This window comes from Salmo trutta, chromosome 13 (genome assembly GCF_901001165.1).
Source record: "Salmo trutta chromosome 13, fSalTru1.1, whole genome shotgun sequence".
Lineage (NCBI taxonomy): Eukaryota > Metazoa > Chordata > Actinopteri > Salmoniformes > Salmonidae > Salmo > Salmo trutta.
In genome coordinates this window covers 4,445,100-4,460,512 of record NC_042969.1, presented here as the reverse complement: position 1 = coordinate 4,460,512, position 15,413 = coordinate 4,445,100, and the positions used below count along the sequence as shown (strand labels likewise).

Sequence of the window (15,413 nt, the reverse complement as noted above, 5' to 3'; positions counted from 1 at the left end):
CAATTACCACAGCTGAATTACACAGTTTAAAAGCCTGTTGTAGGGATAGCTGAATCTGATGTTGGCAGGGGGAAGAAGAAAGAAAGAAGAGGAGGATGGAAAGGGTTTAGGAGGGCAATCAAGACCAGTTAAATACATACTGGAGGAGGCCAAACTAAATCTAGTTAAGTCCAGTAGAATCCAGTGAAATCCAGTTAGCCACAAAGATCTGGCACAATATGGTGGGTTTAAAAAGGACGGTTTTATTATAAAGTGGAGGCTGGGTGGAGAGGAGACATTGTGAAATCACACTTTCATGCGTTTCACTTTCTTATTGTGAGTAACAGATTGGTTACGCTTTGTAATGCCTGCATTGCTTATAAATGCTAAGCTAATGGATTATAAAGGGTCTGTTCGATAAATGTGTGGTTACGCATTCATTTGGGTTGGTTTAGTTTACTATGTGAGAATAAAGGGACACAATGCCTTAAAGATAGACTGAGCAAATCACAAAGTGAACAGTAATGGTCGGTCAATTTACACAACAACTAAGAGTGTTGTAGTGCGATGCTAAACCTCTCTGCTGTTTTGGTACTGTATACCACGTTGTAGCAGCATGAAGCGAACCCGTGCACATACTCTGTGTAGCTATGTGAGAGTAAAGTCTTGCATCGCGCTCATCCGCAATATCTGCGGTGCTGCTCGTGGCAATGTCATAACAGTGAATCTACCTTTAAAACTGGCAGGAAATATCAAGAAAAAGGCCACAAGGACCTACTTGTGTCAACTGTTGCATCATTTCTTTATTTCACCTTTATTTAACTAGGCAAGTCAGTTAAGAACAAATTTTTATTTACAATGATGGCCTACCCCTGTCAAACTCTAAACCGGACGACGCTGGGCCAATTGGGCACCGCCCTATGGGACTCCCAATCACGGCTGGTTGTGATACAGCTTGTAATCAAACCATTTTCTGTAGTGACGCCTCTAGCACTGAGATGCAGTGCCTTAGACCGCTGCGCCACTCGGGAGCCCCATGTTGACAGAGAGATATGGTAGGTAATTTCTTTTTACGACATAGGGAGCCAAAGTACTCCAGAATGTGGTAAATATTCCTGTTGACACGATTATGGGTGTATTTGGTACATACTACAGTAGTTGCTATTCATTATAGTACAAAGATGTAATAGTCTACTACAGATTTTCAAAGGACACAAGATATAACTTGTCACATTTTTTTTTCTTTAAGCAAACCTAAGCTACTACAGTACAACAGTGATGCTAAATATAAACATATTTCACAATTATAAACTGGGTGGTTCGAGCCCTGAATGCTGATTGGCTGACCGACGTGGTATATCAGACTGTATACCACGGGTATGACAAAACATGTATTTTTACTGCCCTTATTACGTTGGTAGCCAGTTTATACGGCACCTCAGGGGTTTGTGGTATATGGCCATATACCACAGCTAAGGGCTCCGCATTGCATCGTGCATAAGAACAGCCCCTAACCGTGGTATATTGGCCATATACCACACCCCCTAGGACCATATTGCTTAAATATACTCATGCAGAAACGTATATTTAAGTCTATGACGGGTGGGGCTTATTGGGCATTACTAACAGCCAGCCAGAGGGTTAAGGGGGAGTTCAACACATAGTGTGGCCAAAACTTGAACCAAACCACAGCAAAGAAATTATATGACCATAAAGGAGTCAGATAATAAAACCCCCCCCTTTCCCAAAACATTTCACTTCCCCCCCATTTTTTAAAGCAACTCTTAAGTATTTGATGTTACAAACATTACATTTCCAATGCCTTTTCAGATTGTAACATCCTTTTGAAGTTGCATTTTTCCTGTATCCAACAAGATGACCACAGTTGATCTGTCATGAGTAGTTGATGTACTGTTTTCAGTTGATCTGGGTCATATGTAGTTGATGTACTGTTTTCAGTTGATCTGGGTCATAGGTAGTTGATGTACTGTTTTCAGTTGATCTGGGTCATAGGTAGTTGATGTACTGTTTTCAGTTGATCTGGGTCATGGGTAGTTGATGTACTGTTTTCAGTTGATCTGGGTCATAGGTAGTTGATGTACTGTTTTCAGTTGATCTGGGTCATAGGTAGGTGATGTACTGTTTTCAGTTGATCTGGGTCATGGGTAGTTGATGTACTGTTTTCAGTTGATCTGGGTCATAGGTAGTTGATGTACTGTTTTCAGTTGATCTGGGTCATAGGTAGTTGATGTACTGTTTTCAGTTGATCTGGGTCATAGGTAGGTGATGTACTGTTTTCAGTTGATCTGGGTCATGGGTAGTTGATGTACTGTTTTCAGTTGATCTGGGTCATAGGTAGTTGATGTACTGTTTTCAGTTGATCTGGGTCATAGGTAGTTGATGTACTGTTTTCAGTTGATCTGGGTCATGAGTAGTTGATGTACTGTTTTCAGTTGATCTGGGTCATGGGTGGTTGATGTACTGATTTCAGTTGATCTGGGTCATGGTTAGTTGATGTACTGTTTTCAGTTGATCTGGGTCATGGGTAGTTGATGTACTGTTTTCAGTTGATCTGGGTCATATGTAGTTGATGTACTGTTTTCAGTTGATCTGGGTCATAGGTAGTTGATGTACTGTTTTCAGTTGATCTGGGTCATAGGTAGTTGATGTACTGTTTTCAGTTGATCTGGGTCATAGGTAGTTGATGTACTGTTTTCAGTTGATCTGGGTCATAGGTAGTTGATGTACTGTTTTCAGTTGATCTGGGTCATGGGTAGTTGATGTACTGTTTTCAGTTGATCTGGGTCATAGGTAGTTGATGTACTGTTTTCAGTTGATCTGGGTCATAGGTAGTTGATGTACTGTTTTCAGTTGATCTGGGTCATGAGTAGTTGATGTACTGTTTTCAGTTGATCTGGGTCATGGTTAGTTGATGTACTGTTTTCAGTTGATCTGGGTCATGGGTAGTTGATGTACTGTTTTCAGTTGATCTGGGTCATGGGTAGTTGATGTACCTGTTTTCAGTTGATCTGGGTCATGGGTAGTTGATGTACTGTTTTCAGTTGATCTGGGTCATGGGTAGTTGATGTACCTGTTTTCAGTTGATCTGGGTCATGGGTAGTTGGAAGTCACAAATGAAGGGCAGAACATGATTACCTTGGTGTGAAGAAGAAGGTGTCAATAATAACTGCATGGTTAGGATTAAGCAGAGTTTTACCATTGTTGATGGTAACGTTCCACGTCACTGTGTGTGTTCACACTGTACAGGCGCGCAAAGCAGGAGACCTGCTCACTGTATGCTGGGAGCCGCAGGGTAATACACAGCCCTTTTCGGAGCTAGCTACCCCATCTACTCAAAAGCTATCCTGATAAATCCAGTATTCAGTAACAACAAACCCAGAACAGCAAAGAAACTGGAGGAAGAGGAGAAAAAAGGAGAAAAACTAAAACAATAGCTCCAGACAACACATGCAAACCATCTCACTCCACACTGCCGCTGCTCCCAACCCAAACAACCAAATTCCTCCCTTTTTTCCTCTCTTCCGACAACAAGTCGCTTGACAACAAGTCGCCCGATGCCAACAATAACAGAAACGCAAACAAACACTCGGACAGAGGACCAAACTGAGTAAATATTAGTGAGTGCGAAAGAGAAGCCGACAAGGGTGTGTGTGTGCGCGTGTGTACTGTACGTGCGTGTACATGTATGTGTCTAGGGGAAATCACTTGACAAATCCATGTCCTGCACATTTGTATTTGTGTTTATGTGTTTGAACCGTGTGTGCATGTACGTGTGCGTGTCACTGGCAGAGGAAACTGGGTGGAGTCCGCAGCTGAGATGATTGACGCTGACGTCTACATCAACACGAACATCTACATCCCACCCCTCAATCCTCCTACCCCCCCTCAGACACCAAAACAATGGACAACGGTCCAAGAAAACCCACACAATAACACACAGAGACTTAAAGAGACATCCGCAGAGAATTCAAATCCAGCGGTTTTAAGGCATTCTTTCCCCAACAGACTTAAAACAGTAAAAAAACTATTCAGAGCGAACTGATATGAAGAATTAAGTACAGTGAGGGAAAAAAGTATTGGATCCCCTGCTGATTTTGTATGTTTGCCCACTGACAAAGAAATGATCAGTCTATAATTTTAATGGTAGGTTTATTTGAACAGTGAGAGACAGAATAACAACAAAAAATCCAGAAAAACGCATGTCAAAAATGTTCTAAAATGATTTGCATTTTAATGAGGGAAATAAGTATTTGACCCCTCTGCAAAACATGACTTAGTACTTGGTGGCAAAACCCTTGTTGGCAATCGCAGAGGTCAGACGTTTCTTGTAGTTGGCCACCAGGTTTGCTCACATCTCAGGAGGGATTTTGTCCCACTCCTCTTTGCAGATCTTCTCCAAGTCATTAAGGTTTCGAGGCTGATGTTTGGAAACTCGAACCTTCAGCTCCCTCCACAGATTTTCTATGGGATTAAGGTCTGGAGACTGGCTAGGCCATTCCAGGACCTTAATGTGCTTCTTCTTGAGCCACTCCTTTGTTGCCTTGGCCGTGTGTTTTGGGTCATTGTCATGCTGGAATACCCATCCACAACCCATTTTCAATGCCCTGGCTGAGGGAAAGAGGTTCTCACCCAAGATTTGACGGTACATGGCCCTGTCCATCGTCCCTTTGATGCGGTGAAGTTGTCCTGTCCCCTTAGCAGAAAAACACCCCCAAAGCATAATGTTTCCACCTCCATGTTTGACGGTGGGGATGGTGTTCTTGGGATCATAGGCAGCATTCCTCCTCCTCCAAACACGGTGAGTTGAGTTGATGCCAAAAAGCTCCCTTTTGGTCTCATCTGACCACAACACTTTCACCCAGTTGTCCTCTGAATTATTCAGATGTTCACTGGCAAACTTCAGACGGGCATGTATATGTGCTTTCTTGAGCAGGGGGACCTTGCGGGCGCTGCAGGATTTCAGTCCTTCACGGCGTAGTGTGTTACCAATTGTTTTCTTGGTGACTATGGTCCCAGCTGCCTTGAGATCATTGACAAGATCCTCCCGTGTAGTTCTGGGCTGATTCCTCACTGTTCTCATGATCATTGCAACTCCACGAGGTGAGATCTTGCATGGAGCCCCAGGCCGAGGGAGTTTGACAGTTCTTTTGTGTTTCTTCCATTTGCGAATAATCGCACCAACTGTTGTCACCTTCTCACCAAGCTGCTTGGCGATGGTCTTGTAGCCCATTCCAGCCTTGTGTAGGTCTACAATCTTGTCCCTGACATCCTTGGAGAGCTCTTTGGTCTTGGCCATGGTGGAGAGTTTGGAATCTGATTGATTGATTGCTTCTGTGGACAGGTGTCTTTTATACAGGTAACATGCTGAGATTAGGAGCACTCCCTTTAAGAGTGTGCTCCTAATCTCAGCTCGTTACCTGTATAAAAGACTCCTGGGAGCCAGAAATCTTTCTGATTGAGAGGGGGTCAAATACTTATTTCCCTCATTAAAATGCAAATCAATTTTTGACGTGTTTTTTTCTGGATTTTTTGTTGTTGTTATTCTGTCTCTCACTGTTCAAATAAACCTACCATTAAAATGATAGACTGATAATTTCTTTGCAAACGTGCAAAATCAGCAGGGGATCAAATACTTTTTTCCCTCACTGTACTTAGACATTAAACATGTTCCTTCCTCTGAAATGAGCCATTGGAATAGTTGGAATGACTCAGATCATATTAGATTATGTTGCTGGATGGAATCAATATCTTTCTGGCATAATCTGACTGCAGATGCTTGTAGGGGGGAAGTAAAACAGTGTTCACACCTAGCCTATAGAGTATCCAGGGGAAAGGCGTTCACAGATTAAGCCGAGGGAGATGGGTGTCACAGATTTGTTTCAGATTCCAAACTCGCAGACTCGCAGCCAAGGATAACACTTAAATAATCAGGGGAGAGTTGGGTTAAAGTCACACACAAGTGACTTGTTAAGTTAAGATTCTGACTGACTAGGCAGTGCCATGACTGGGGTTTTGCAATTATACAGCGGCATGCACACATCCATTGTTTATCAGGTTCTGTGTAATGTTATGCTGGAACTAATAGTCCGTTAAGAACAAATTCTTATTTACAATAACGGCCTACCCCGGCCAAACCCTCCCCTAACGACGCTGGGCCAATTGTGCGCCGCCCTATGGGACTCCCAATCACAGCCGGTTGTGATACAGCCCGGGATCAAACCCAGGTCTGTAGTGACTCCTCTAGCACTGCGATGCAGTGCCTTAGACCGCTGCACCACTCAGGACTCCTAAACATTTGACCTATACATTTGACCCAGGTCTGCAACCAACTCACCAACCTGCTAGCCCTCTTCAGCAGTACACCAACCAACCAACCAACCAACCACCTGTAGTCCAGGGAGTTAGTGCGGCTTGCTAACCCTGAGCCTCAGTGCGGCTTGCTAACGCTGAGCCTTCCTAACGCCTTGGACCAGAGCAACAAAACAAAACATCCCGCGCTCCGCTCCCCATCCACCATCCGCCCTGATTACACAACAGGGAATTCCACAGAGAACCATTTTCCCATTAGGCTGTAACAGGAAGGGGAAGGAAGGGGGAGTGCCTGGTCTGGTCTGTGTTTTATTATGATGGCTGAGATAACAGCAGGCCTCTTGTTTACGCCTTTCTCACCTCAGTAATTATAATAAAACTCCCCCACAGGGAGAGTATGTGTGTGTGTATTTTTGTTGATGTTTTGGTGCCTAGCATTGATCTGGTATGGAACACTTGAGCCTGTGTAGATTGTGTAAGTGCAACTATAAGGTCTCTCTGTTGTGTGGAAGACCATGTGGGAATACAGCCATAGGGTCTCACTGTAATCCACAGACCTGTGTGTGAGCGCAGCAGTATGGTTTTACTACTGTTGACAACACAATTAGGGTGTGAGAAGTGAACAAACATGGGGCTCTGCTTTGGATACGTAAGTCCAAGCCTGGACACAACTGTTATATACAGTTGTTTTTAAAACTTGTTTTTCAACCACTCCACAAATTTCTTGTTAACAAACTGGAGTTTTGGCAAGTCGGTTAGGACATCTACTTTGTGCATGACACAAGTCATTTTTCCAACAATTGTTTACAGACAGATTATTTCACTTATAATTCACTGCATCACAATTCCAGTGGGTCAGAAGTTTACATACACACAGTGCCTTTAAACAGCTTGGAAAATTCCAGAAAATGATGTCATGGCTTTAGAAGCTTCTGACATCATTTGAGTCGATTGGAGGTGTACCTGTGGATGTACTTCAAGGCCTTCAAACTCAGTGCCTCTTTGCTTGACATCATGGGAAAATCAAAAGAATTCATCCAAGACCTCAGATAAAAATTGTAGACCTCCACAAGTCTGGTTCATCCTTGGGAGCAATTTCCAAATGCCTGAAGGTACCACGTTCATCTGTACAAACAATAGTACGCAAGTATAAACACCATGGGACCACGCAGCCGTCATACCGCTCAGGAAGGAGACGCGTTCTGTCTCCTAGAGATGAACGTACTTTGGTGCAAAAAGTGCATATCAATCCCAGAACAACAGCAAAGGACCTTGTAAAGATGCTGGAGGAAACAGGTACAAAAGTATCTATATCCACAGTAAAACTAGTCCTATATCGACATAACCTGAAAGGCCGCTCAGCAAGAAAGAAGCCACTGCTCCAAAACCGCCATAAAAAAAAGCCAGACTACGGTTTGCAACTGCACATGGGTACAAAGATCGTACTTTTTGGAGAAATGTCCTCTGGTCTGATGAAACAAAAATAGAACTGTTGGCCATAATGACCATCGTTATTATGTTTGGAGGAAAAAGGGGGAGGCTTGCAAGCTGAAGAACACCATCCCAACCGTGAAGCACGGGGGTGGCAGCAGCAAAATGGCTTAAGGACAACAAAGTCAAGGTATTGGAGTGGCCATCACAAAGCCCTGACCTCAATCCTATAGAACATTTGTGGGAAGAACTGAAAAAGTGTGTGCGAGCAAGGAGGCCTACAAACCTGACTCAGTTACACCAGCTCTGTCAGGAGGAATGGGCCAAAATTCACCCAACTTATTGTGGGAAGCTTGTGGAAGGCTACCCAAAACATTTGACCCAAGTTAAACAATTTAAAGGTAATGCTACCAAATATTCATTTAGTGTATGTAAACTTCTGACCCACTGGGAATGTGATGAAAGAAATAAAAGCTGAAATAGAATAATAGTAGAGAGAATGATTTGACATTTCACATTCTTAAAATAAAATGGTGATCCTAACTGACCTAAGACAGGGAATTTTTACTAGGATTAAATGTCAGGAATTGTGAAAAACTGAGTTTAAATGTATTTGGCTAAGGTGTATGTAAACTTCCGACTTCAACTGTAAGTGCATGTGAGCAGAGCTGTATGGTTTCACTAGTGTACACAAAGCTAGGTGTGGATATCATGCAACACCGAAGCATGCATGAGAGCACCAGCTGTTCCGGACGACTGTGTGATCACTCTCTCTGTAGGAACTACAGCCTCGGGTTCGATCCCAGCCGGCCGTGACCGGGAGCCCCATGGGGCGGCGCACAATTGGCCCAGCGTCGTCCGGGTTAGGGGAGGGTTTGGCCAGGTTGATTTCTTTGGGTCATCATGCTCCAGTAACTCCTTGTGGCAAGCTGCCTCAAGTTGTCAGTTGGACGGGGTTTCCTACGACACATTGGTGCGGCTGGCTTCTGGGTTAAGAAGCGGCGCGGCTTGGCAGGTCATGACGCATGGCTCTCAACGTTCGCCTCTCCTGAGTCTGTTGGGGTGTTGCAGCGATGAGACAAGATCGTAACTACCAATTAGATATCACAAAAAAGGGCATTCAACTTGAGTTACTCAATGAGAGGGAGCGGCACTAAACTAGCCTGCAACGTCACTTCCTGGAGTAGCTAAAACTTCGCATGTTATGACCACATCTAAACTTTAATTTGGCTTCAATGTGCTATTGACTCTTCATATAGGAATGAATGGTGTCAAATGATCGATGGCTTTGTCCATTCATACAGTAATTGGCTGGTGCCCACTCATGCACATATTAAAAGCTTACTAAAGGTATACTAACGCCACGTTTCTCCTCCCCCTCAAAAGTTCCTTGTTAATGTCCCTTGTTGGTGGAGGACCTGTGTGTAGATGGATCATTGATAAGCATTAGAATCCTTTAAAAGACTGACTCGATGCCCATCTCAGATGAACTGTTCCCTCGGGTCATGTGGACAGAAATCATTAGACAAAGAGAGGGAGAGGGAGACTGACTTTTGTTGCTCTTAGATATTGAGATATCTCCTCTTAAAAAAGACAGAGAGAGAGAAAGAAGGAAACAGAAAGAGAGGGAAAGAGTGACTGCGAAAGAGAAAGAGAGAAACAAGATAGAGTGACTGACATCGGGCAGCATAAACCTTTTCTGCGAGCAATAAGAATTTTGCTTTGAAACTTTAACAAGATAATAAGATAATCCAATGTTATTGTAGTGGGGGGGGGTTGTAAAAAAGAGAAAGGGTTGTTAAGAATACAGGAGTGTAATTACCGGGTTTGTTAAAGCCAGGGGAGGCTAGTTGGCGGCCGGCAGATAAGAGAGTAAGGAGAGAGAGATGCTGGGCCAAACCAAACTTCCTTCAAAACAGTTTAACACTTCTGCTCCTTGCCAATGATGCATGCATTTCTCTTTCTCTCTCTCAATCCCTCTCGCTCTCTCTATGTCCAGTGATGATCTCAGTTACTTAAGTAAAAGTAACTGTTGAGTCTTCCTGTCCTCTGTATGTTTCTCTCTCTATATACTGTATATCTTTCATTCAGCTGCTGAGCTCTCCTCTTTCATACTTTCTCTGCTTATCTCTTTCTCGATCTTATCCAGCTGCTGTTCATCTCTTCTCCTCTGTCCTTCATGCCTTCTGCACTCTTTCCATTACCCTTCAGTCTTAACTAACCATGAGCACAGTCAAAGACAACACAAGGCCATTTTGTCTTATAGCCACAACAACTCAATAAGTTTCCCTCAGATGCTGTTCCCCCACTAATGTTTAAGGTTAGGATTTGGGGTGGGAAAGCTGATCCTAGATCTCCCATAAGATCTCCCATAAGAAAGCTGATCCTAGATCTCCAAAAACGACCCAACTCTGCTTACCCCTGCTCTATAACCTCCCTTGCTTTCTCTCAACCAAAGCCTATACGAAGCCAAGTGGGAACTAAGTGAGAAACTCTAGGTAGGCTTTCCCAGAGACCAACAGGGACTGTCATTGATGTCATGAGCGAGTGGAGGGGCATATCAAACAACGCCCTCTGAGACAACATGAGGTGGAACTATTAGAGGGCCAGAGCTACTGTACTGTATGAGACGGAAGGAAGGAAGTACACAGGCTGACCTTTCACCTCTCTGCTTCTCCATGAACTCTCAAAGAGGCCTTGTTGTTTGTCTCTCAGCCTTGGTCCTGAAGGAACCCTGTGCATGCCAGTCCAGTCCTTGGTTCATTATGAAAGGCCTACATCTCACAATAGTGACACATTTGGTGTCTTTGATGAATTTCCGAAAGCCCAAAATCTCATAATAGTGACAAATCTAGTCAAGATATACAAGGGCTACTAAAGTGTTACATTTGTTGCCTGGTAACGATAATGCACCAAGACCAAAGTGTCAAGCAGAGGTAGTGTGGAAAGTCATAACATTGTGGTTATGATTTCACACCATGAAATGGGGCTCATCTCGCAGCCTTGCCAGCAATCACACGCTCATTTTACACTAAGAACTGATCCCAGGGCTGTCCCAGTACATCTGAGCCTGGCTAACCAGTTGTCTTCATTCAGCGAATCAAAGCAGAACCAAGCCAATACACCCCAGGATTTTGAGAGAGAGAGAGAGAGAGAGAGAGAGAGAGAGAGAGAGAGAGAGAGAGAGAGAGAGAGAGAGAGAGAGAGAGAGAGAGAGAGAGAGAGAGAGAGAGAGAGAGAGAGAGAGAGAGAGAGAGAGAGAGAGAGAGAGAGAGCTGAAGAATCATTAAGAGAAGAGAACAAGAGTGCAAAAAAGGGATGTGAAAGGCTTGGAGTAGGAGAGACCAACTCTAATGCACTACATTAAAAAAAAATGAGGCAGATCTCTTGAAGTTTCCTTCCTCTCCTTTGATATCCAACTCTATATATTCGACAGTGAAATGAGGAGCTGGATGTATTTCCACAAGATTCTTGAAAGACATGCTGCAATTAGTTGCGGGGAGACTCTTTTTTTTATCCGTTTGGTTGGAGGGGTACGTCCCTTCTGTCTTCTGGTATGTGGAGTACAATAATATGTACACTTTGATGCTGAACACAGTTGAGACACAGTTGGAGACACAGGCCAACGCCAACGACGTGGCCTCAAAATGTGAAATAGCACTATACGTAAAGGCCTATGGCCTACGCACATGCATTTACTCACACTAAAACACACTCACACACACACACACACACATTCCCACAGACACACACAGAGTTGCTAATTGAATACTTCTGTGATGTTTACACCCTTTTATTGTTCCCAGCTGTTTGACAGACAGAGTTTGAGTCTTCTTACAGCCTGGGAATTGATGCATTATCTCTGTACTGTATATCTGTGCATAACTTAAAGTACAGAACAGACTGTACTATATTCCGAAAGGAATATAGGTACAGTGAGAGGAAAGGGGGAGATGGATGGAGGGAGGGAGGAGAGGGCTTGGAGGATAGGGAAACTAAATGTAGGGAGAAAAGGGGGAATAGATGGTTGAAAAGAGAGGAAGGGAGGAGAGGGGGAATCATTAGAGGGAGGAGAAGAATGGAAGGAGAGGAAGAGAGGGGGAGAGGAATGGAGGGATGGTAGAAGAAGGAGAGAACTCACCAGGCCAGCGATGGGAGTGGGTAATCTGTTGATTTTCTTCACCAAGCCAGGTTTGATGGAGCTCAGCAACCTGAGGGGGAGAGAGAGAGAGAGAGAGAGAGGGAGAGAAAAGATAGAGATAAGATTTCTACAGCTTTATCCATGGAATATAGATAACATCTGTAAAAAAAAACTAAATGTACATCCAACTTAAAAAACATTTAAAAAATAATATATAATATCCAATCAGGTGCAGGACAGAATCAGACGCACAAAAGACAACGTTTCAATCCGAGTTGGATCTTCATCAGGTCATGAAAAAACAAGTCCAAAAAAGCAAGAGTGAATGAAAGAAGGAATCATTTGTGGCTGTGTTGGGAGGTTAGTGGTGACACTGGCTCTAAATCAGTTGGAAGCACTCAAGGACACACAGCAAGGCCTTGAGACTTTAACACACACACACACACACTCTCTCACACACACACACAAACACGTGGTGCACGATCATACTCTATCTCAGTGTGCCTTTAGTGTATCCAGTCATGTGCTACTCCTGAGGAAGTGGGCATGAGTGGTTGGGATAATGTTGTCAGGTCATGGATCACAACACATTACAAAAACACACACAGACCGAGTACTGTAGCTATAATACATTATTGTACACATGCACTTCTATGAAAAACAAAATCTTTCAATATCATGGGAAGACATGAGACACCCCTTTTGAAGTCCATCCGGCGACGGCCTCAAAAACAAAACATGAGAAAAAAATTGGGTTGAGGGTGTCAAAGCCAAACAGATAATTTCCTTGCGGTCCAACCCTTCCCTTGTTTAGAGAGTGCACAAGGTCCACAGGGGACATTCTCCAACTTCCTCCCGAGGTGCAATGTTTTTTTAGAACGATTCAGAGGGGATGTTCTAGTCTTATCTGATCCTAGGTCTGTTCCTAAGTCCAGTTATTGAGGAATGTACAAGAGTTCCCCCTATCTGATTCCAGACCTGTTACTACAGTACATCCTGTTATTGTGGAATGCACTACAAGATTCTCCACTTTTCCTAGTATTATCTGATCCCAGACCTGCTCCTAAGTTCTGTTATTGCAGTTCCACATGAGGAATGTACTTCAAAGTTCATCCTTTGTTCGTCATCAAAGCCAGAGCCAATAATAGTCTCGTGATAACAATCTCTAAGGTTATGCTATGATACACCTGGAAGGCAATGTGATTCTACCTCAAACGCTGAGAAGAAAAGTGGAGAGGTATGAGTTGTAGATGGATGGCTGCTGATGGCGAGATATGGGAAGGATTAGGTGTATGGTTGTAAGGAAGCCTCTGGTTGTTGACAAAGGGGTTTTACGCTCGACTGGGTTCGTAGAGAGAAACGGGAGAAAGTGTATTTTTCTGTGATAGGGGTTATTGATAATATGGTAAGATAAAAGCTGATCATTCAATGGCGGTAGGGCTGGGCGATATGACCAAAATCTCATATCCCCATATAGGTCATTTCATACCCCGATAACGATACATATCACGACACAGCACATTTTCCGTAAATTCAATGAAAAAATAGTTTATATAGAATGACCACATGTAAAGGCCTATTTCTTATTACATTTTGAATTATACTCAACAAATAAAAGGTACTTACTCATATTTGATTATTTCTCCTTTTATTTAGAAGCTTTGTGCATATTTTCAATTAAGCATGTAACAAAATATAAAATATGAATGTATAAAATCTAAAAAAGGTAAATAGAAAATACTTCAAGTATAGTTGCAAACAAAATAAATAGGCCAAAAAATGTGAATATGGTCCAAAATATCCAAACCAAACATACTCTTTAATAGTAGAACTGTTTGAATTGTGGAAGCAAACAAATGAATACAGGCCTAACAAATATCGGTTTATAAAATACCAAATGTAAACATGGAACACTTTCAAGTTTAAACTATAGCAGCAAAATAAGGCTCACAAATAAATATATGAAATATAAACTAGTAAACAAAACAGTCCTTCAAGTTTGAATTATAGCATTATATGAAAAGAACCAAAGTGCTGCCCAAAAAACTTTTTGGGGTCTCATCCCTAGACTCTCTGTACTGTTTCACATGATTCTTGCGTAGGTGGTAAAAGAGGTTAGTGGTGTTTGAGCCTGTAGTCGGGACCTGCCAGCGGCATATTTTGCAGAGGACGGTTTTCTGGTCCGTGTCAGACTTTTCATACCCAAACCACGTCCATGCGAAGTAGCCCCTCTTTTAGGTACGAGCTCCCTGTCTCTTATGCTCTGTGTCACATTCACTCTCCTCCATGTTTGTTTGTGTTGCAAATTTCCTTCCACCCGTGCCGCAAAGCGCCGTCCAATTGACGAAAAATATTGACGTAAAGAATGCGATTTGCAACGCAATGAAATAAACGATAGAGCATAATATGAAACGATAGACGTTTTTCTATCGTCACACGATATATATCGTCATATTGCCCAGCCCTAAATGGAGGTGTCACATTTCTGCATGGATCTCCATGAAAATAAATGTTTATTTGGCCTCGAATGCGTGCAATGTTTTTAATATGATATATTCGATAATTACTGTTATGGCGCATGCACGCAGGCACACACACACACACACACACACACACACACACACACACACACACACACACACACACACACACACACACACAGTTAGACAGCTTACAGTCAGCAGAGACACACAATTCACATTTGAAGACTGCCTGTCACCCACCTAAGATAACCAATTTGAGTTGACCACAGGGAAGCACCTCAAGCCCCTTCATAGTCTCCAGAAGGGTTGTACTATATCCCTAGGGTGTCTGTGAATTGCACTACACTAACAGACTCCACACACTGGAACTTCGAGGGAAGAGACGTATAAATCTCCTTGGATTTACTCCACAGCTGAAAAGGACATGACAGGGACTGTAAAGTAAAGTATGTTATGTCCACAGGATGAGGAACATGTCTGAAGGGAGGGGGGGGGGGGGGGGAGTAGAGACTATAGCCATAACACAGGTGTTCAACACAATGTGAAGTATGTAGCTGACACTTTTATCACAGGCTGGGTGAGAGGATGCATGTGATTTATACATTACAGGAAAAGGGCTGAGGACTCAATGAGTAGTTTACTGTAGTGATTTATTTGTTTATTTACTGTATCTGTCTTAATAAAATGTTTTGAGTAGACGCAATGGGGATTAAATAACTCTGGACCAATGTCTTTTGACTTGGTTTATTCAAAATATTTTTGGGGGGTAGCAAATTCTGTGTTAAGCCCAAGTCGCTCAACTCAAACTGTCGGTCTATAGCCCAAACATATATGGTCAATATTAGAAAATGTGCACGTAACAAACAGTTAGCCTGGCCAACAAAGCCAAACTCTGTTATTTACCGCTGCTCTTTAATTAGCGTTATTTGTTATACTTATCTATTTCCTTTTAGGCATTTCCTTAAAACGGCATTGTTGGTTAAGGGCTTGTAAGTACGCGTTTCACTGTAAGGTCTACACCTGTTTTATTTGGCGCGTGTGGCAAACAC

General features: G+C 42.9%; 1 protein-coding gene across 11 annotated transcripts in view; it reads right to left on the bottom strand.

The window, feature by feature from the left end:
• The window catches only part of LOC115205088 (LIM and calponin homology domains-containing protein 1), a 175,130-nt gene that overhangs the window by 81,950 nt on the left and 77,767 nt on the right, over positions 1-15,413 (bottom strand). For 10 of the 11 annotated variants that reach the window (XM_029770683.1, XM_029770679.1, XM_029770681.1 and 7 more), the window contains exon 3: positions 11,882-11,951. In XM_029770683.1, the coding sequence (XP_029626543.1) occupies positions 11,882-11,951 (70 nt within the window). Of the gene's footprint in view, positions 1-11,881; positions 11,952-12,133; positions 12,197-15,413 lie in introns of those variants that run through there. The other variant, XM_029770687.1, reaches the window with a different exon arrangement.